Source organism: Trematomus bernacchii, unplaced genomic scaffold, assembly GCF_902827165.1.
Source record: "Trematomus bernacchii unplaced genomic scaffold, fTreBer1.1, whole genome shotgun sequence".
NCBI classification, from domain to species: Eukaryota; Metazoa; Chordata; class Actinopteri; order Perciformes; family Nototheniidae; genus Trematomus; species Trematomus bernacchii.
In genome coordinates this window covers 2,562,370-2,584,449 of record NW_022987582.1, presented here as the reverse complement: position 1 = coordinate 2,584,449, position 22,080 = coordinate 2,562,370, and the positions used below count along the sequence as shown (strand labels likewise).

General features: G+C 42.7%; 1 protein-coding gene across 4 annotated transcripts; it reads right to left on the bottom strand.

Moving 5' to 3' along the window:
- Positions 1 to 59: 59 nt before the first annotated feature.
- Positions 60 to 21,601, bottom strand: virma (vir like m6A methyltransferase associated). 4 transcript variants are annotated; one of them, XM_034127224.1, is made up of 27 exons: positions 21,509 to 21,601; positions 20,765 to 20,877; positions 15,252 to 15,338; positions 13,799 to 13,847; positions 13,555 to 13,717; positions 13,301 to 13,420; positions 12,465 to 12,695; positions 11,294 to 12,024; positions 10,688 to 10,825; positions 10,378 to 10,604; positions 8,063 to 8,590; positions 7,805 to 7,959; positions 7,196 to 7,278; positions 6,511 to 6,604; positions 5,758 to 6,146; positions 5,494 to 5,649; positions 4,976 to 5,211; positions 4,257 to 4,506; positions 3,600 to 3,817; positions 3,382 to 3,514; positions 2,980 to 3,120; positions 2,743 to 2,897; positions 2,421 to 2,517; positions 1,646 to 1,809; positions 1,201 to 1,550; positions 598 to 744; positions 60 to 512 (listed from the first exon to the last, which is right to left on the bottom strand). In XM_034127224.1, the coding sequence occupies exons 1-27, from the start codon at positions 21,569 to 21,571 to the stop codon at positions 307 to 309; spliced, it is 5,424 nt and encodes a 1,807-aa protein (XP_033983115.1). In that variant the 5' UTR covers positions 21,572 to 21,601; the 3' UTR covers positions 60 to 306. The 4 variants fall into 4 exon arrangements, with proteins under 4 accessions (XP_033983115.1, XP_033983116.1, XP_033983117.1 ...); XM_034127225.1 differs by having other exon boundaries at positions 60 to 497; XM_034127226.1 differs by having other exon boundaries at positions 12,489 to 12,695.
- Positions 21,602 to 22,080: the final 479 nt, after the last annotated feature.

Below are 22,080 nucleotides of genomic sequence, written 5' to 3'. Positions count from 1 at the left end.
TTAACTTTAAACAGTTAGCCGTAAAATCATTATTTCATTTGGTGTAAAAAAAACAAGGCTCAGTTGCTATGACCTTTATTCTCCAAATACAACTCATGATAACAAAACATAAAACATCAACACAAACTCGGTACGTCATTGTGACAACATCATCCCACCACGTTTCCATGGAGACAGTATATATAATATCCTGATTGGTCCATATGTTGCCATGAAAGGCTGCAGTCATTGCCCAGGTGGATTTACCTGGTGAAGGAACGCACATGTCTTCCCCTCCCACCTCCGCTACCTCCCCCTCCACTGAATTTACTCCCCTGAGAACCTCTTCCTCCTCCTCCCTCCTCCGCCTCCCCCACCGCCTCCTCCAGCACTGCCGCCTCCCCCTCCTCCTCCTCCTCCCCCTCCTCCTCCTCCACCTCCTCCTCCGCTCAGCCACGACAGCCCGGCGCCCCCCCTCCCCCGCTGGGCTCGGTCCCGTGGAGCCAGCCGATACGCACCTGGAGACAAAAACACTGCATTATTAGTTCAGTGTTTAAAGATCCAAAGTGCAAATCAAGTGTGTGTGTGTGTATTGGTTTGGGGGTTTAGGTTTCTTACTTGCTGGGGGTTGTCTGGAGGGCATGGGCCCCCGTGTGAAGTTGCTCTGCCCCCCGCGGGGTTCACTGTAGGTTCCTCTGTGGGTGACTCCTGGAATTTGGCCGCTCCACGATGAACCACGGCCCCCTTCTCTGCGAGTGTAGTTACCTACAGAACCAAAATAGAAGATTTAGCTCCCTCTAGTGGCCAATCAGTAGATCTTTCCTGCAGTATGCTCCAACAAGGAAGAAATGTAATGAACTTTACGGGAAGGAATACAAATAATATGACCTACACAATAGGGATACGACTACTTTACGTATTTGTATTATTACTCATAGTATTCTGTGACAATTATTCTATTAATTGATAAATGTTTAAGCGGGCAATTGGTCCAAAATGGCAATCCAAACATCTCGAAGCCGAATGCGACGTCAAATGTCATGTTTTTCTTTTACCAAAAGTCCCATATTTAGTTCACAATGATATAGGACAAAGAAAATAAGGAAACCTTCTCATTTAAGAAGCTGGAACAAAACCACCATGTGTTGTGTGATCGCACGAGTTATAATATCAACAACTAAGAAATCTTTCTATAACCAGCGAGTGTCTGTGTGTACGTACCGGACAGCAGAACCCCTTTGGGCTGTGGTGGAGTGAAGAAGCGAGTCTGGCTGTGGAAGGTGCCCCTGCCTCTGTTGCCAGTGAACAGTCCTCTGGTGGGGGGTTTTGGGGAGCTCTTGGGGGGCCGTTTAGGAGGCAAAAGTCCAAGAGGAGTCCCAGTGTCTTTAAACTCCGCCGCCACAAAGTCATCGACGTGCATACTGGGAGGACGGGAGGTGTTCTGTTTGCGCTGGCGGAAGATATCGTGTGGGCGGTTGAGATTCTGTCCGAACCCTCCTCGACCTCCACGGCCGCGAGGAGCTGCCATGATGTGCGCTCGCTTTGCCGGCTCGATGTAGTCCGACTTACCGCTGAAGAGACAAACACAATAAATAAAGACGTGAGTTTTTTGCACAATATACGGAACACATATAGAAAGAAATAGACCAAAACACTGGAGCTATACCTTGTAATAAACGTCTCATGCTTGTGTTTGCCAAGTCGGAAGCCTTTGGGAGCCTTAGAGTGACCCGGGGAGGAGGGCTCCGACAGGAAGGAGCGCTCCAGCTCGGCCTTCAGGTCCAGTTCTGGACAACACTCCTGAGCCAGACCCACCAGATCCACCTTCACCTGCAACACAGACACAGCGGCAATTATAGACAGACCAACACAGTGCTTCATAACCTTGCAGCATCAGCATCATGTGTAATTCAGTTTTTATTTTTACGTTTCCAAGATTCATGTGTGTAAGTGAAGATCCAAAAAAAAGGAAGCATGAAAGCATAATTAAAAAGAACTTGGCAGTGAAGAAAGGAAAGAAAGGAACTTTACAAAAACACTTGAAAAACCACTGCATGGAGATTAGCACATTTTACAATAACAAATCTGTATATGAGCTGCCACAATATGACTAATCGATGAGTCAACAGAAAAACAATTACTTTACATTTTAATAATCAATTAATCCTTATAGTAAATTTTAGTAAAATAATCTAATTAATGAGATTTCATGTGTTTCTCTCTTTTATGTCATATTAAACTCAATATCTTGGAATTTTGGAGAGAAAACATTTAAAGGCATTACCTTGGATTTTGGGATATACATGTCTCTATATTTACTGACATTTTATATTAATTAGATTTTACATTCATTGGCAGATCAATCAATAATGCAAACAATAGTGAGTTGCAGTGGGATTTACATTTTTGCCATAATGTATTGAAAGTGCATACACACTTACCAAATCAAGGTCTGCTTCGATGTCGTCAGTCTGGAACGGAGAGAACCAGAGGGTCTTCAGCTGCTCATCCAGAGCTTCGGACAGAATGAACACTGTCCTACGGAAAACAAAGAGACAGAGACAGGCAGGCATATTTATTATCACATCCATACTGTAATAAGTGCAGGTGTAGTTTCAAAGAAGGGTGTATTGCATTTAAGACAGGTTTGTTTAAAAGTGACATTTCCCTGGCTGGTAGGGTAAGTGCCTCCCTGTGACCGATGACTGCATTTGGAAAAAGGGAGAGAAAAATGATAGAGAGAAAAAAGATGTCATTTTGTACCTGTGATTAAACTGAGCCCCGAGGGTCTCGGGTGCTGGCAGAGTGGGCTCAGTGTCGACGGCAGGTGGAGAGTCAGTGGCCGTCTCCAGCGTCTGCCTCAGAACGACCACAGTCTCCAACATGGTCTCCAGGGAATCGTCCTCCTTACATAGTTTCTACAGACATGAGTTACAGAGTTAGTTAACTGCCATCATCACTTACTTTGCAAAAAGCGTTACACTTGTGTTTGATTCGTACCGTAATCCTTTTCTCTAAAGTAGGGAGTGGGTGGGACTCGGCCCCCTCCCACTGCAGCAGAGCTTTCATCTCGGAGCCCGACAGCAGCCGCTGAGGAGTGAAGGCTGACTCCTCCCCCGTCCCGTGTGTCTCGTCCACACACTGCAGGACAACACAGACAGATACAATAATAAAATACAACGATCACATATTATACTCTACAAGACATATTAAGTCTTGCACGGTTAATTATTAGTACACACCTCCAAAATGCTTAAAAAAAAACTAACATAAAGCACGGTTTGATTTTTAATTCTTAAGGAATTCCAAATATATTTTATAATTTCTACAGGTGGACATGTCTTGGTACAATGTCCTGTCTTGTTTTTTGACTGCCATTAAAACATTATTCAGGTTACTGACCATTGTTTCTGTGTGGAGGATCTGTCTGAGGAAGTCGAGCAGAGCTGAGAGCAGATCTGCCGAGTCCTTGCTGAAGGCTAACACCAATCTCTTCAACAGCGAGCAAAGACCAGCGCCATGTTTCTTCAGAGCTCTGAAACAAAGATAAAGAGAAATAAAGTTATCTACCAGAGACAGTGTTGGTGATGGCAAGAAACAAGGAGGGGACTGTCATTTACACTTTGAAGTGGTAGAGTCCGTAGTCGTGCTCGTTGAGGAATGTCAGAGTCCTGATACAGGTGAGGAGGAGTGGGACGCTGCTCTCTGCGTTCCCCAGAACCTCCAACAAGCCGTTGCACACCGATGAGATCATCTCTCGCCCTGGAAGGGAGTTGGCCAGCTGCTCAGCCTCCGACATGCAGCTTTCACCAGGAGGAGACACCACCAGAGAAATGTCCTGGTGAAGGGAATTCAGAATTTTAGGTTTGTCCTTTTCTCTGTCAAGACTTTATCACATTATGTTATAACCAAGCACTCGAAAGGCCTCTGTCTTGTAACTATAGATGCAATGGGAAATAATATTGATTTATGGGATGCCTTTACACCACAACAATCAGTGTTCATTTATAATTTGATTATTTTAACTTTAATTGTATGTTTGATCATTATTAGTTAACTACTAGCCTCTGTCCTCTTTGTGTGTGGTGTGAGGCAACAGACAAATATGACGTTGGGATTTGTTTCATTTCTACATTTTAAAAGATTGTTGGTTTACATGAGTGACTGTGTAGAAGAAAATCCAAGCATTTTACACATGGCATCTTCAAATATAACCATATTCCTAACATTGAAAACATAACAGTTTAAGGTGTGTGAGAGCCCGGCACTCTGCTTACCTGGTCACACAGTGACTGTAATATTGTCCCCACTAGTTCGCTGCATTGCTGCTTGGGTAAGGAGCGGTCCGCTGGAGGAACCAGCAGAGCCAGCATGGGGGGGAACAGATCGGCCAGTTGCTCGTCTCCGGACACAGAGCCGGACAGCAGGTGCAGCGCTGCGCTCTTACACGCTTTCTGTGACACCAGGGCGTCCATCAGAGAGAGCAGCCGCAGGACTTGGCCCCAGCACACTATCTTCCCCTCAGCACTGCAGTGAGCACATTGCATACAATTAAAATACAATTCTCATTTTAAACTCACACAAATGAAATTCACTAAGAATGGACGCAGCAGCTTACAGCGGCAAGAATTGCAGAAAAAACAAAAAACAGCTATCTGTTCCGTTTCAAGGTCAAATTCACAAAAGATATTGCACTAATGCGATTGCAGAACTAACCCTTTCATAAAGTTGCTTTTGGGTCAATAACACCACAGAAAAACACTGCTTAATAACTGTTTTTGCTATGAAATGACACAGAAAGGAGCCAAATGTATGCATGTTGCCTAATTTAAACGTATAAAGAGCACAGGAGTACTGAGATTATATCTGATTGCGAGTGCAGTAGGTGTGCACTTCAGCCTTTCAAAATGACAGGTTGTCTTATGCAGGTTTAGTGGCCTGTAAAGCTGCATAGTTATTTCCTAAATTCGCCCCTTGAGTGTGTGTTTTCACTTACGGCTGCAGCTCCTCCAGCAGCAGCTCCAGCAGGCTCTTCATGATGAGTGTTGCCGTGGGTGAAGAGAGGTCAGCCAGCTGAACACACATCCTCCTCAGCATGGCCAGGAGGGGGGGGCAGCTGGTGGCGCACGCACACCTCAGAGCCTCAGAGAACACTTTCCACTGCGCCCGTATGTGCATGCTCCACAGCTTCCTCGTGTTCAAGGCTACCGCTACATCTTGGACTGATATCACCTGTGGAACCAAAAGACTATTCATGTTTGCGTGTAGATATATATTTTAATGTTAAATATCCAATCCAGTGTTTACGTATATTCAGTGGAACACCTCTGTGAGTCCATGAACCAACCAACTGTCTGGTGCAGACTTTAAAGAGTTGAGAACATCATCTGGTGCTATATAATTGTGTTTGACAGAGACTGCAACCCTTTAGCCTATTCATCATGCTAAGGCCTTGGGAATCAGTGCATATTTGTTTCAGGTCAGATAGGGGACCAGTATGATATATTGAGCTACCTGAGTGCTCTGCATTGGCAGTGGAAGAGGCAGGAGCTCAGACAGCAACGTCAAACCAGAGAAGAGCCCTTCAGGAGCCTTCAGCAGCGAGCCCAAAACCTCTTTCAGCATCAGAGACCAAGTGTTACTGGCCAGAGTCTCTTCTGTGTGAGTCACCTGCACAAAACACACATGAAGACCTAGATTAATGACCATTTATGACACTTTTAGTCCAATATTTACTTCAACAGAAGTGCTAATACTCTTGCTCATTCACACACACACCTCTTCATTAACACCCTGTGTGAAGGTGAGCAGTACGTCCACGATGAGCGCCTGCACTCGAGTCTCCTCTCCGTCTAGACGTCCGGATGCGGGGATGGAGCAGACGATCATGTGGAGCGACACCAACACACTGGCCACGCGAGTGTCCCTGAATTGGAACGCTCCCCCACGCAGGAGCTCTGTCAGCATGGTGCGCAGCAGTCTCAGTGTGCTGATGCAGATACTGATGATCATGCAGCGCTGCGGTGTGGGGCCCATGTGTCCGTGCACACGCCACGGCTGCAGCAACAGGCTGCACAGCTTCTGAAGGACACGCACGCACGTGTCCAGACCCTCGCCGGAGAACAGCTGGACCCCTGCAAGATTCCACTTCAGATCCCTCTGCTGACCTGTGGAAAGAAGATACAATCAACGATCATGAACACAGTAACCAGCGTTACAGCTTAGAAATAATACCCTGTAGAGTGTTTGACCACCAGTAGCTATTAGTACACATTACAGCCAATGGTCTCTCACTATTACACTAACCTATGGGTGGGGATAATCGCAGAGGAACAGGCTTGTAAAAGCAAAAGCAGAGAAGATCTCTGTGCTCTGAAATCATGTTTGTTTACCTCGGTTGATTACATTACTTTTATATTTGCATACATATAGATATACTTTATTCATCTAAAAATTGGGAAATTATGTTATTGGAATTTATACTTATTGAGGCATACACATTAAATCCTAAACAGTGTTTTCTGTCTTTACCCTCCACAGCAGGCGGGGGGCAGGCGATGTGACACAGGACCCTGAGAGCAGACACCATGCCAGTTCCCTCAGCAGTCAACACATGTTCCACATTCTGCAGTCAAGAGAAGAGACAAGTAAAAAATGACATATAGCACCGTTATTTGCATACAACCTTGACTCTACCAGGCTAATGGCCATGTACATTTTTGAGCCGTTCAGGCTTGTTGGGGAAGCTCTGCATGTCAAGGGGATACTATATAAACACGATGTATAGTTCAGTGTGTGAGTTGTTGCTTTGTTAACAGCTTAAGTGGTTTGTATAGCTTGCGTTGGTATCAGATCTTAGAATCAGCCACTCTTTCAGCAGCTTGGTTATAAGTGGTGAGAACAATGTACGGTTTTTCCCTGATGAAATAAGCTCTATAACTCTGCATTAAATAAAAATGATGAAACTGTAATCTAAGACTCCTTGCAGTTTATGTAAGAATAAGAGACTGATTACTTCACTGAAAGAGTGAATACATAAGTACCCGAGTTATATCTCATAATAAAGTCATTGGCAGCAGCCAAAACTCTGCCAACTGAAGAGATTTATCACTCGCTGACTTAAAAAGACTCAGAAATGATTAAGACTGTCTGTTGGTGGTGCAGGGGAAATGCTGCCTTACTTCAGCAGTACGTCATATATAGGAGAGAGCTGTACCTGTTTGATGTAATCTATGAGGACGGGAATGCTGCCGATCTCAAAGCGTATTTTATCCAGAGGCTCCAGCCATTTGCCAAGCTCTGAAGTACAAAGGAAGAACAAAACATAAACAATTAAAAAAGTGAAGATTTAGATTTAAAAAATGGACACTTATGGTATGATCGTTTAACCGATTTGTTCCAGGAACTGACATTTTGAATTTGCCGTGATGAACAAGTTTTCTTGGCTTGAGTAAGAAAATATCTTACTCAACTCGATATTTAAAAATTGATCAAATGTCCTTGTATTTCATTAGTAGTCCCATGTTCCCAAAGAATAAATATAATATATGGTTAGAACATTACATTAAAGTTACATTTAAATATGCCATCTGTGAGGTCATGACAAGTTGAATATTAAAGAAATGCACACATATGCTGTGTGAATAAATGCACACATTTAATAAAAACAATCATAGCGAATTCCTATTAAAAAAAAATCTTGACTTCATAGTTCAAGTGATCTTAACAATTTAAAGTTTAATGTAACGTACTTTGGCACCAGATTTCAAGACGTTAGAAGAACCAATAATGCATTTATTTTCATCATATTAAATAATAAATGTACCCTGTAACTTGGCATTGGTGTCGTCAGCCTTGGCTATAGCAACCAGTGGAGCGGCATATTGTTCCATCGTCCTCAGGTCGTTGGAGGTCTGCACCACGAGGAGCACCAGCATACAGGCGTAGTTATAGGTCACTGCTTTGCGAGCTTTGGCCTCACTACAAGAAAAGATTAAAAAATAAGTCAAAACATACTCAGAAATCATACATTTAAATAAAACCACAGCATAAAGAAAAGGACATGAGTAGGAGACAGCTGTACCCCTGTCCGTCCTTGCTGTGGTGCTGGAGCAGGGTGACCAGACACGACAGGTTGTTCTCCAGGCTGAAGACGTGGGCCACTGCACTGCGGCCGGTCTGAGTGAAGGTCATCAGGTAGAGGGCATGAAGCATGCCCAGGACCTCCGGGTTGTCCCCTTCCTCTAGCCCAACCCCCCCCTCTCCTCCTGCAGCCACATGGCTCATGAGCTCGGACACACTCTGCAGAGCGTGCAGAGCCTGCATCAGCCACACGCCAAAGCCCTCCTCCCCGAACCCTGGCCCCGTGACCCCTCCCTCTCCCCCTGTAAAGGTGGTGTCCTCGCTCTCGGTTTCTACCATTGACGCCAGGAGACGCAGCAGCAGGTTGGTGGGAGTGGGCTGAGCGAGGAGGAAGAGCAGTCCTGACTGTGTGAGCGACAGGAAGCGGAGGATCTCCCGGACAGCCTGGGTGACCCCGAGGTGACCGGCCGCTGCAGCCGCTGACAACACCGCCGCCGTGCTCTCCAGGAAGTGGCACGCATACATATACCTGAGGGATGAGAAGGTGCATTAATACAAACCCAATCAAGGAGTCCCAGCTCCATTCAACTTTTAGTTTATTTTCAGACGTTTTCAGTCTTATGTTTGAATCTGTGACAAAACAATGCAAGTTTATGCAGACTGTGGGGGAAACTTCTGAAGCAATTGGAGTCAGGACTCAGAGAGACACGAGGAGCTGAGCTGGAGCTTTGATGGCAAACACTGACGGTTTATTTGGAGCTTCGGCCGGAGAATTCACAAGAGATGTCACGGGCCACGGTCTGACCACACGGTTGAGATGCCAAACCAATTCTGAAGAACTCTCCTGTAGTTCCAGGTTTGAACTAGTTCAGAGTGTAATAATCAACATTCTTCAATAGATAGACTAAACAGCTGAGGACACTGAATCACATTTGTTGTCGCTTATGACTCGGGGTCATCTACACCCCGAGAAGGATGTGTTCCAGGTGTCCCATAACAATAACTATCTCTGACCGAGAGTTGCCTGGTCATAAACTGGTAACATCAACAATATGCTAGGGCAGCCCCTCCTTATGGGAGATAGCATGCTGCCCAAGGCTGGGCATCTGCGTCAGAGGGCGAAAGGTAAACAAGTATACAGAATTATTCCCCGACACAGACCATAATCGTTTATTAAACCTAATATTTTTACGTTTATTTTTTTGTACAATACGCATTAAATGTATTGAGTGAAATTTCAAGAAACTAAATAAAATGCATGTGTTTTATATTGTTTCCAAAACGTATGACCTCTAGTGTGTATATGGGTTTCAGTGTTTCCCATACATTGATTTATTTGTGGCGAGGCGCCACAATTAAATATCGTCCGCCACAAATGGATCTCATAAAAAAAAAAAATATTATTATTATTTATTTTTTTGGTGGTCTAATGGATAGTGAGGTGGGCTGATGATCGGAAGGTTGCGAGTTCAAATCCTGCCTGGAACACCACTACTAGTGTGCCCTTGAGTAAGGCACTTAGCCCTTGGTTACTCCAGGGAGAATGTCCCTGTAATTGGTCATTGTAAGTCGCTTTGGAATAAGGCGTCTGCTAAATGCCTAAATTGTAAATTATATTTTTGGGAGAATAAACCCCACAGATCCTCCACTCCGGTGTGTCTCAGTCATTAACAACGCAACACAGAGCAACAAGAACGTTGTCTACAGTAGCCATGAACTCGCATGTATTATCTTATTTGAGGGGGGGGTGGATGCGTGGACCACCCGAATAGGTTAAGGGGCATTTGGCTTTTCTTGCCGGGGGGGGGGGGGTGCGGTGCGGTGCGGTGCCCCCACAAATAGAATCAAATTCTGTGGGAAACACTGGGTTTTGGCTAATTGAAATAAATACATACAGCGTTCATAATATTTGTATATTTTTGTTTTTAGTGTATTGTAAACGTAACTTGTCTTTCTTTTAAACACATTTGTTAATCTTTGTTCCTCTTTCATACTATCTCTCTTTAATTTGGAACAACTTCTGAATGCAGTCTGGAAGCTTCTTATCTTTGTACTTTTTAGACTAGAAGTGCTGTTCTATTTGTTCCACCAAATCTCTACACAAACATATACGTTTATAATTCACATGTTTGTTGGTCTATGATAATTAGCTCTGTTTACAATTCTTATTTGTGGCAAAAAAGTGGATTATATGTATGCCTTCTAGACAGTAGGTGTGTATGGAACTATAAAAGAATGTTACAATATATGTGATGAAATTGGATTGAAGTGTCTGCACTGTGCGAGGTTTGAGGTCATATGTGTTTGTATGTTTACCTGTACAGTGTCGGGTATGGATCGTCCCTCTCCTGTGGCCCTGTTATTCTAGCACTGGTGGGGAAGGCTTTGACAGGCGGCTGCACCATGCAGTAAGGGGCCGTCTCTAGCAGGTGATGCAACTCTTCCAAAACCCCTGCCAGCCGATCCAGCTCAGCCTCGCTCACAGGGGAGGAGTTCAGGGACGGCTCCTCCTCCATGGGGATCTCAGAGTCCTCCATCTCCTCCTATGATAGTTAGCCATGATTATCATAAAACATGTACTAAGTTAGTAACATGTGTGTGTGAGAATACGTGTGTGTGAGTCTACCTGCTGTGGTTCACTCAATGTCGCTGCTGCCCGCTGCAGGTCGACCAGCACCTCATACATGTGGCTCTTCTGTAATATCGCGTTGCCAGCAGTAATGACTCTCACGGTTTCTTCACGCAGGAACATGTGGACTAAACGCTGTGAAAAGGACATACAGCAAAGTGTGAGATATGAGTGAGGCAAAAATGTAACATGATTTACTTACAGCACAGCCAAGGCAGTGAGTGGTTCAATGAAACACTCACTGCCTGGCCTGACTGAGTCTGAGAGTAACTCAAGGTAAATGGTAATGGGCTGCATCTCAAAGAACTTTGACATGTACGATTCAGCCATTCACACAAACATTCACACACAGGCAGCCTAATAAGCTACCACCTGCCCAGGGGAGACTCATATTCACCGCCTATGGTTCATTACATGCTGTATTTAAAGGCCAGTTCACACTTGGATCAAATGTAAGGCTTGGTTCTATTTGGGATTTTTATTCATCTATTTAAGCACATCAGGAAGATCAAGTAATTTCATCTAATTCTTGTTTCTTATGCATTTAATAAAAAATGTTCGACAATATACTATTTTCATGTTTGTACACTTAGTGATGCTTACCTGATAGCCACTCTTCTCCGACTCTCCTGCATGTAGGAAAGCCTCTGCTCCAGCGGGAATACTGGTCAGAGCCCCCAGAGCTCTCAGGATGCTCAGCTTCAGTGTAGAGGAGACATGGTCCGCTTGGATGAGCTCCAGCAGCACACCGAGAGCCCCTTCACGCAGCAGCACCGAGAGGCCCTGTGGGCACTCTGCAAGCTGTGATAGTAGCTTGGCACCAGCTTTCAATTGTCTGAGATTAAGAGCAATGGGTTGTTTCAGAGCAATCTCCATATTCAGAGCTTGGAGCGCCCATTGTGCTAAAACTCCAACAGGTTCCTCCAGCTCGCCCTCTCCTTGTTTGATGAAATGAGCGAGGCCTTTGGCCAGTAGGGCAGGGGCCTCTTCTAGAGCAGGGACCCAGCGGGCATCCCTGTCCTCTCCAAAACTGGTCAGCAGCTCTTTGAGCTGGGCAACAGCGTCTGCCTCATTATCCCCTGTTGGTCCTTCTGTACCAGCAGAGTCCATGGGCTCTTCCACAATGGCTTTCTCAAACTGGGTATCAAAGCGAGTCTTGTATGGAGGGGTGAAGTAGAGCAGGGGTCTAAGTTCTCGCTCATATGGGTCAAACTGGACAGGTGGGACAGACGCCAGGTCCTCAGGAGTGTAGTCCATGTCAAACGTGGGCAGCTTGAAACTGCCATTATCCAAATCATCCTCATCGCTGGAAATCTGCTCGTAGCCGTCATCACCTGAGAGACAGAAGAGAGGGGAAATTTGACAAAAGTTAATATATATTAAAAAAGATTCATCATAAAATATGTGTAAAAAATGAATGAAATGAGGAGGCAAGCGACTACTACATATTCCCTTGCTAATTCACACACAAACCTTCATCACTCCATACGTGCTGGGTTAGTTTGACATGCAGGATGAGACACAGCACACGCACCAGCCATGGCTGTGAGGATGTGAGAGGTAGACCTCCACATGACAGCTTATGATATCCGTCATAAGCCTGCAGAGTAGTGTTTGGAGCACCAGACAGATGTAGATGGAGGCAGCATGCCAGAGAAAACACACTCTCTAACTCTCACTCATCCCAAATGGACCCGTCCCCCGGGGAGTTTGCAGGGCCGGGCATCCATTTGGGATTGCAGACTATCCTACTCTCACAAAACAACTCCCCTACCTTCCTCCATCTCCTCGTCCTCACCCTCATCTTCCTCTTCTTCTTCCTCCTCCTCTTCCGGGACACTCCCCTCAGTCCGTGCGTCTTCTTCCTCCTCTGGCTCCTCCTCATCGCCCTCTTCCTCTTGTTCAGCATCTGAGTATGCTTCGTCAGCAGGCAGCGATCTCTCAGGTGACACGGCCTCCAGGTAGTCTTCTCTGCCCTCTATTGGCTCCACTTTGACTGCGCCCACTGTAAATGTCAGAAGAGGACACAGGGTTCAGCTAACATACCCACAGGGCTCAGCTAACATACCCACAGGGCACATGTAACGTGCAGGCTGTACATTTATCAACTTTAGAAGGGGCCTATGCCTGAAAAACCAGTTAAGGATCATAAAGGTATTTTTGCAGGTAGTAACACAATGCTTATACTTTGTCCAAAGCACAACACTTTTTTAAGTTATCTTTTAAAACCTGGCAGGAAGCAATTAGTTTTTATTAACTTCAGTACATTATGATAATCAGCTTGCAGAGACTTGCTCGGGAAATGTAAACTTATAGCCAAAAATCTATTGTATGTTTATAATTGACTATTAAATAATAAGTACATCTTATCACACCTGTACTATGTTACAGTACCTTACTGTTGTCAAACCTTTGTTATTAAGGTTGTTTGTCTAACGCTTATTTTGGAGGAGTTACAAGTTACAAAATTGTGTGTTTTGTCTGCATTTTTTTTTTTTTTTTTTTAAATTACAAGCTGTATAAAAAAAACGACAACAACATCTCTGTTATTGTTGATAAATCAGGATGAACAGTGGCAGATATAATGTGATAGCACAGTGCAGTTCTCACCCGTCACTTGGACCTGCTCTTCATCATCATCATCTGGGGGCGGAGGACCAGGCGGAGTACGAGGTCCCCTTGGTGCAGGTCTGGGTGGGCTGCCATTGTACTGCTCATCTTTTTCCCACTCTAAAAAAAAAGCAATAAATTGACAATATAAAAAGCAAATCTGGGAAAATAAGAGATACTGTGTTTATTGGCTGGTTTAGTATCAGGGGTGTGGAGGCGAGAGCGTTGGGTACTTTCGGTTAAATAATGCACACCTTGTTTGATGATCCGCTTGGGCCCGCTTTGCTGTTGAGGGGGGGGAGGTGGAGGAGGAGGGGGGGAGCCTGCAACAGGTCCATGTGAGCGATCTGCTGTCCCGTACACTGCTACAGTCAGAGTGGTGTACCAGCCACGCAGCACCAAGCCGTCTGTGTTTACCTGTGTGCACAAACCCATTCGGTTATTCACAATTCAACAGAGAAATACAAATACATATCTTGTTTTAGGTCAATCATTTACCTTTCCACTGGGTCTGAACACAATGGACTTGTTCTCGTCATATTCCAGACTGAGGGCAGAAAGCAGAACAGAGCAGATAAAACATCAGTGAATATAGATAGATAGATAGATAGATATATACTTTAACTATCCCAATTTGGGAAATGCTTTTGTTACAGGAGCAGTGTGTTCAACATTAAAATACAAATACTTAAAAAGTGGAATAGAGTTAACAATTAACAATTTAACAGGAACATATAGGGTTATACTATGGGAATATTTATATCAATGCTGAACAATCCTTGAACTTGTCTTTGCTTGTTCATCATCTTAGGGATTTAAGTGTTAAAAATAGCATGCGACTGCAATTAAGTCTAGAAATCAGTTAAGTCCTGGATAAACCTGTTTCCAAACAGCAGAAAAATATTGTTGTGTAATTATGTCTTAAAAGCACTCCCTCATCATCGGTATCTCCCCTCATTTTCTCTCCGTTCCTTTATCTAATCAGGGGCTTAAGTGTCGAATATTTTTTTTTTCTGCAAGGTACCAGACAGTTTTACGTCACTACGAGACACTGGAAGTTGTTAGCTGTGTTGGCAAGAATCTGGCGACGTGTGTCATCATATAGAAATAACTATTCAATGTACTGTACGCATGGCAATATATTGCAATTTTTTTTAAATCTAATTTTAGGGGAACTAAACGAGTATAACGAACACGGCAACATCTGTAAAAGATCTGAGAAAAAATGCACCTGTGTTTTTTTGGGTTCAAGTATGACCAGGAAGCTTTCTATATGCCATCCAACACATCTATACGGTCATATTTTGTGTCATTTTGTATTGCTATATGCAATGAAAAACTCATCTTCAGCTATATCACAATGATCAGGACCATCTAGATCAGGATTAACACATTCATTGGCTTATAAGAAGGATTCTCATCCAAAAGCATTTTGCTGATTATTTAATTTTGTTTTTGACATTTTGAAGACGTTTACATAGCAATCAGACCGGTTCAATAAAAATGTATTCCCAACTTTCCAAGCGGAGATAATACCTAGGGTGTGTCGTATTTAGTTTTCAACGGCTCTTACACAATGCACGCCTCTAAATACACTTAATGCTCTGCTGCCACTGTGCATACCTCTGTTATTGTGGGAAAGTGATAAATATGCTGTACTCTATCATTCAACTAGTCATCTATTTCACCTCTTAGTTTTTGTGACACTGTGGGTGGGGTTGAGTTTCTGGAGAGACCAGTTTGCCAGCATAGGAACAAAGACGCCTGAATCTGGGTGGGTGTAGATACACGTGCCTCTGGGAACAGGGCTCAGATGCTACCACGACTGGTTCTTCAGGTGAGACAGACTTCGCATCTCAAGCAGTTTGGAGGTTTGACCAGGAAATACTGACATAGAAGAGAGGCTTGGGGGGATAGAGTATCAAAAGGAGATAGAGAACATCATTCTGACCTGCCCAGTCTGTTGAACACGTGATTGTTGGGTTTGGTGACATTATTGAAGAATAAATCCAACTGGAAAGAATGAGGTGACGTCTCCCTGGAAACACAGAAACACACACATTTATGTGGCAGTCAGGGCTATATGGACATACATCAACAAAGGGGTGGGCGTTTTGACAATATGGAAGCAGACGTCAGATTGTCAAGTACACATTTACAATGTATTGCAATTCCATAAAACTTCTTTACCATAAATTATACTATAAATGGGACACTATAAACATAAAATGTGATTGTTGGTTAGTTATTATCAGAGGTGGGGACTCGAGTCGCATATTTTTGGACTTGAGACTTGCTTGACTAACATTGATAAAAGACTTGACTTGGACTTGGTATTCATGACTTGAGACTTGACTGAGGCCTCCTTCACACGGGAACGTTTGCATTTATGCACAGTATGCGTATTCAAAAAAGTCTTCCGTTCACATGCATTCGTTTCATTTAACGTGTCTGTTCAAACGAGGCCGCTGGAAACGCTGTAGTACATATGCCTGGACTGTAAGTGGCGCTGTAACTTCTGCCAAAATACACCAAAAGCAGCGAAGAAGAGCAGCCCGAGCAGCAATGTTGCCATGGCTACCCTTCTGTTTATGCCCCGCGGTGTATTTAGCAACATGTAGTTCATGTAATTCTCCATGTCCACTTGTTGCTGATGGTTGTGGTAGAGGAGCTGTAGATGTTGCACTAACATCTGTAGCATGGTCAGTAGCAGTAGCACTAGCAGTAGCTACTGACAGGAGGAAGTGTGTGTGGCAATTGCTGGTATTCAGCGGGATATAGTAATTTCCTCAGCATATGGATAAATGCAACGGGGAAGTTAACTGAAAGAAACCGAATCTGTGGATATTGCATCGACCGACCAAGAAGCACGTCTCCGTGGAGAGGACGCGCTCAGAAAGAGAGATATTCTCTACAAACACCGGGTGAGATCCTCCTTTGTCAATATAATGGATCAATGCATGAAATCTGACTCTGTTTATTTGTTTAAGGAGTATATTGGGCGTTAACAATTCTGGTTTGCCTTTTATAATATTATTTCATTCAAGAACCCCTTGTGCGTTTAATGAACACAGCTATTTTTGATAGTTGCTACAGCAGTGAGCAGCAGAGGCGGGGAGATGTGTGGCTATCGCTATTTTTTCAGGAAATATTCGTATAGAGGTGATTACACGGACTCGGTTGACCCCTCAGAGCGTTTCGTTTGCAAATCTATCCACCTTGGGACCCGTTATCGTTTGTGGGGTCAGTTTCTATCGGCCTCGTGTAAATAATGGGGCTATACGCACGCGAAACTATGCAGATACAAGCAGTTTTCTCCTCGTGTAAACGGCGCCTTAAGCTTGAGACAGATGACTTGAAAGGACTTGACTTTTTAAAATTAAATATTTGCGTTTGTTTTTGTATTGAGATATTACATTTAGTTTTTTCTAAACGTGATTGGGTGATTATAGCGCCGTGCGCGCAAACCTGGCAACCCACTAGACGGCAGGAGTGTCAGTTAACATGGCAACGGCTAGCGTTACTCCACAAATAGTCAAGTTTGGATTCAAGGATTATGTTGTCGATGACGGTAATAAGAAGAGAACAGCGGTATGCAGGGTCTGCAGCATAAAGATCAGTGACACGACCACAACAACATCCAACTTCATTCGTCACTACAAAAAAACCCACAGAGAAAGGTACGGGCATGTGTTGTGTTAGCTAGAAAGCTAACGTTAAGTTTAAGCTACGTTGGACTTGGTTTCAAATCGATTAAGCATTGCAAAGAGAAGACAAAACGGTAAATGAACACTAGAACCGCCAAGGGATTCATTTTTACTAACCCTGATACTGACGGGCTGTCAGGAGAGGGAGAGAGAGAGAGAGGGAGAGAGAGAGAGGAAAAGAGATGCCTCGTTTATTTCCCCTGTGTTATCAGAAGTTACTGTAAACTGTTGAATCATGTAGTTCATCTACTTTTAGTAGTTTGTTTAAATGTTTTAATTATGTTGTATTTGTTTGTAGAAGTGCATCATTCCTTGATTTATTGTAAAATGAATCTGAACTTTTTAATCTGTTATGATGATAAACTGAAGCAATTTCAAAATTAACCCAATTAAGTGAGTTTTAAATCGTCCTACTTAGTTTATAAGGAAATTATGAAGAGGAACAAATTAAATGATTTGAAAATGATATCTATGTAGGTGCTGACGCTGTTGGCGGTTCTAGTGTTAACAGACATTTAAATTAAATATGTGTAATGGCAAATGCCATATACGATTTTCTTACCTGGAATTCTGCCTTTTTGAACAGACTTTTTGACTGAGTCCTATCTATATTGTCTGCAGTTCTAGGGTTAATATGAATCTAATATGATTGTCATCGGTCTAAATTAGATTTCAAATGATTAACTGTGTATGTAATGAAGATCATAGTGTGGGTTAAATCAATTTTCATAACCACTGTGTTTTAACTGATTTAAATGCGGAAACTGGGCTTATTCATCAGAATTTCGTATAACTTGACTTGACTTGCTTAACCTGAGCAATGACTTGACTTGCTTGACTCTCACCACAGTGACTTGGGACTTGCTTGATACTTGTAGGTCAAGACTTGAGACTTGCTCATGACTTGCACATGTAGGACTTACTCCCACCTCTGGTTATTATACTGCATCGCATTGATCTAGGTCAGTGGTCGGCAACCCACGGCTCTCTTTAAGCCCTCTGCTCTGGCTCCCTGAGCTTAGACAAAAATAAGAAGGAAATAAAATAAAAGTATTTGTAGGACTATTTAAATGTTGTTGCATGGTTGAAAATGTTTCGTATCTTGTATTTTGAGGTGATACTGTGACATAAATAAAAAACAAAACGGTTTTTATTAGGTCAACTAAAATATGCGTCATATCCTGCGACGGTGAACTATGGATAAATCAAAGAAAATAAAAGTATCGGAGGATCAAAGGGTTTAATTCTGCGAGGACAGAGTTATATGCTTTCAAGTAGGGATGTCCCGATCACCTTTTTTTGCTCCCGATCCGATTCCGATCATTTGATTTTGACAATCTGCCGATACCGATTTTTCCCGATCCGATCTTTATGCAATGCATTAAGAGAAAAAAAAGGAGAAAAGCATTCAAGTTGTCCCTTAAACCCCACGTTCTCCACCACAGATAACGGCTGGTCATCCAACGCGATGAATTCAGCTATCTTGGCTGTTATTTTTTTGGCCTTTTCACTGTTCTGGGGCAGTTTCTCTTTCCTTTTAAAAGTCTCTGAAAGTGTTGGTTGTTTCAGTGCCGTTACCTGAGTGGCCGCTGTGTACTCGTCGTGTTGTTGTTGGTGTTTGTTTCTCAGGTGGCGTATTAGATTGGTCGTGTTGAACGTAGCTCTGTTCTTTCCACCACGCGGAACCTCCGCCTTGCAAACATTGCATCTGGCTGTTACACTGCCTTCGCTTTCAATTTTATAATACTTCCAAACTCCTGACATTTTCTCTGTCCCGAGTCACCAGCTGAACGTAGCCTCTCGTTAGCTTACTGCTACTATTAGACACTGCGCCCTGCCCACTCTGTTGCCAGATTTGAGAGAAATAAGCAACCAGAGGCCTGTACTACGAAGCTGGTTCAACCTAACCTGGATATGTTGGAGTTAGCCGGTTGGCCTAAGCCAAAACATACGCGCTGGCGCTAAGCTGTACTACGACGCCGGTTATCAAGTGGATCGCTCAAGCCAGCTGTGTCCTATCTAGTTAGGTGCGCGTTCACATAAAAGGGGTGGTATTTGGAGCATTCGACCAATCTCAAACACGGACAAGCGTACTGACAGCGCAGCGTCATACTTCCTGAATGAAAAGTGAACTTTAATATTAGTCAAATATGAAGAAGTTAAACTTTAAACATCCATGACTTAAACACTTTATCCAGGATAAAAGCCACATAGCTGCACCTGCAAGGTGAATACAGCTGGTAAAAGAAAAAGTGTTTGAATGCGTACATTAACAGGTTTATGAAATCACTGCCCCGTCCAAGACACGAGTGGATCTGACTTTAATTAGGAGAATTTGACTCGAGTGTTTCGTCAACTTAATGTGTTGCTTAAAATAATACTTCTGCATACAGTATGTGACACTGTGAGTGTTGCACGGCCAGATACGGCTCAAGAAGCTGACTCAAATAAGGAAATATATGATACATTATGATGTGATATGATATGCACTCACAGTGCCGCGGACTGTACTTAATGTTACTCTGATCCGGTTACTTATGTCGTGGCAGATATTTAAGTAAGCTTTCTTAACGCTAATATTATAATAGTCAGATTGCTCTGAAGATGGGAGGGGATATTCTATTAATTTTCACGGCCGTCTTTCCTGCAACGGCAGTTTTTCTGTATTTCCTCTATCTTGTAATATGAATTGATCGCTTTAAACTCCGCACACGGAGCTCTGATTGGTCAGCAGGCAGTGCTTTCACTGAGTTGATCTCTTAGCCTGCCACCTAACCTGCTCCGGAGCAGGTTTGCCGCTCAGCATAAGTTACCATGGAAATCTAGCCTGCTAAAAAGAGAACCAGCGTCGTAGGACCGGAAAGCCCGAGATTTCCCTGAATTTAGCCGGCTAAGCGAAAATCCAGCTTCGTAGTACAGGCCTCTGGTCTATGAAAACAAGCCCAAAAGAAGCAACACATACATGATGTTGTGTAATTTTAAACCAAAACTAAGGCCTCAGGATGACTTTAAGACGTGAACATGGTCATTTTTGTTTTGTAACATTAAATAAAATAAGAAAAATATTTTATTAAAAAAAAAAAAAAAAAAAAAAAATCCGATCCCCGATTTTTTTCTCCCGATTCCGATCTTTTGAAAATCACGTGATCGGCTCCGATCCCCGATCACGTGATCGGATCGGGACATCTCTACTTTCAAGCAAACGATGCTGGTTTACCGGTATGTTTGATATGTAGAGAGAAGTTGTTAAAGGTGCTGCAGCCTTTACGTATCGAGGAAAAAGACGGAAGAGGAAGACAGCTGACGATCTTCAGTCATAATTCAATCAGTTAACTCTTTTTAGGGTGCAGCTATGTTTTATTTATTTCAAAGTGGGTGAATTTTAATTGTATTTTTTTTCCTTCAAATGTGCAGAGGACTCCCCAAGTGCTGTGTTTAATTTATTTTAAAGTAGGCCTGTGTATTTTTTTTTAATTCTCCTTATAAGAGTTCTTTGTTTCTTATTAGAGGTTAACTGTTTTATAATGTAATAAATAATAAATGCAAAAAAACTGTAGTTTTTGTCTATGATGTAAAAATAAATACAACTTTATAAGCTATCAAGCTATCAAATATGTTTTGCGGCTCCAGACAAAAAAAATGGTTGGAAAAGGGGGCAAAATGGCTCTTTTGATCAAAAAGGTTGCAGACCCCTGGTCTAGGTGGACCCAATACACTGGCACTTACTGTATGTCACTGAGTGTTATAGTGCTCTTACCCGAATGCTCTGCTGTCAGGTAAGTTGCTGTGTGCTTTGATGCCCGGAGGAATCACCCGCACCTCTGTGATCAACACCCCGCAAGGAAACCGCACCACATCGATGTTGGTCAACTGAATTGCATTGAACACCATAATTAATAAAACAAACATTTAAATAAAACAATAACATATAAGTTTATTAATGTAGCCCAATGTCAAAAAACACGTTTGTGTCAGTGGGCTTTACAGATTAACAAACATGAATGACAGTGCTAAAAGACAAAGAAAATGACAAAAAGACAAGATAGAATGTAAAATGCAAATAAAAATAGAATGAGATAAATTGAGATAATGCCACCACTAGTTAACACTAATACCACAGATCACAACAGACACTTCTGATGACCATGTTTAGGCTAAACACTAGCATTAGCCACTCTGCTAACTAGCAAACAAACTGCGCAAGGGGGTAAAAAAGCTGTGTGAGCTGTGTGTTTATGGGGTTATGTACATACAAATCTATTTAACTTATAACGCAACATGAGTTGTGAATGTAGGAAAGTGTGCAACGTGAGTGCAATACATGCTGTGAATTGTTACCACAACAACCAGGATATATTGCTAATGTTAGCCATGCTATCATCGTTAGCTTAGAAGTTTAGCATCGATCTCTAAAACTCCTGACTCTGACCAGTATGAGTGTTCAATGCTGGCGGATCTGAGGTAAATATACAAGAGGGTGGTAAGGCATGACAAATATTACCTCTGCACTCTGGTGTTTAAAAGTGTCAAGAAAAAGAAGCTCGGTTGAGGTGTCCCCCGCCATCGCTTACTGCTCCGTTGGGCCAGGGGTACACTTCCGGTCTGTGTGGGTGAATACTTCCGGAGCACAAATATAAACATCAGAAATAATACTTAAACTAATATTACTTTGAAGAGAAAATAAAAGAGACATTTATACCTTAATTACACTAACATCATGTAATGATTTTACTTACTAATACCTAATTGTAATGTATTATAGCATATTAATATCTCCATATCATATAATATAGTTTATTACATTAAGTTATTCATGTTACTCAACCAAACAAGAGTAAAAAGACAGTTTCTGTCAGTGCATAATCTTTTGGTGTATTTAATGGTTTAATTAATTAAAGTTTGTTTTTTCCTTTTTGTGTATTTTATTTAATTTTATCAGTGTTGTTTTATATAGCCTATAGCAACACTTTATTCCTGCGGAATTGGTAATAAAATAAAAAATACTTTATTTTATTGTTTGCTGTCAAGTAGCCTACTGTACATTTAGCAAATAAAAAAAACTAATGTATGCCA

Bases quoted from the DNA above. Each gene is read 5' to 3' on its own strand.
- virma (XM_034127224.1), bottom strand. From the start codon at position 21,571: ATGGCGGGGGACACCTCAACCGAGCTTCTTTTTCTTGACACTTTTAAA. The intron at 12,025-12,464 runs GTAGGGGAGTTG...TCTGTCTCTCAG, and splicing joins GGACGAGGAGATGGAGGAAG to GTGATGACGGCTACGAGCAG. The intron at 2,898-2,979 runs GTACGAATCAAA...TCATGTCTGTAG, and splicing joins CTTTAGAGAAAAGGATTACG to AAACTATGTAAGGAGGACGA.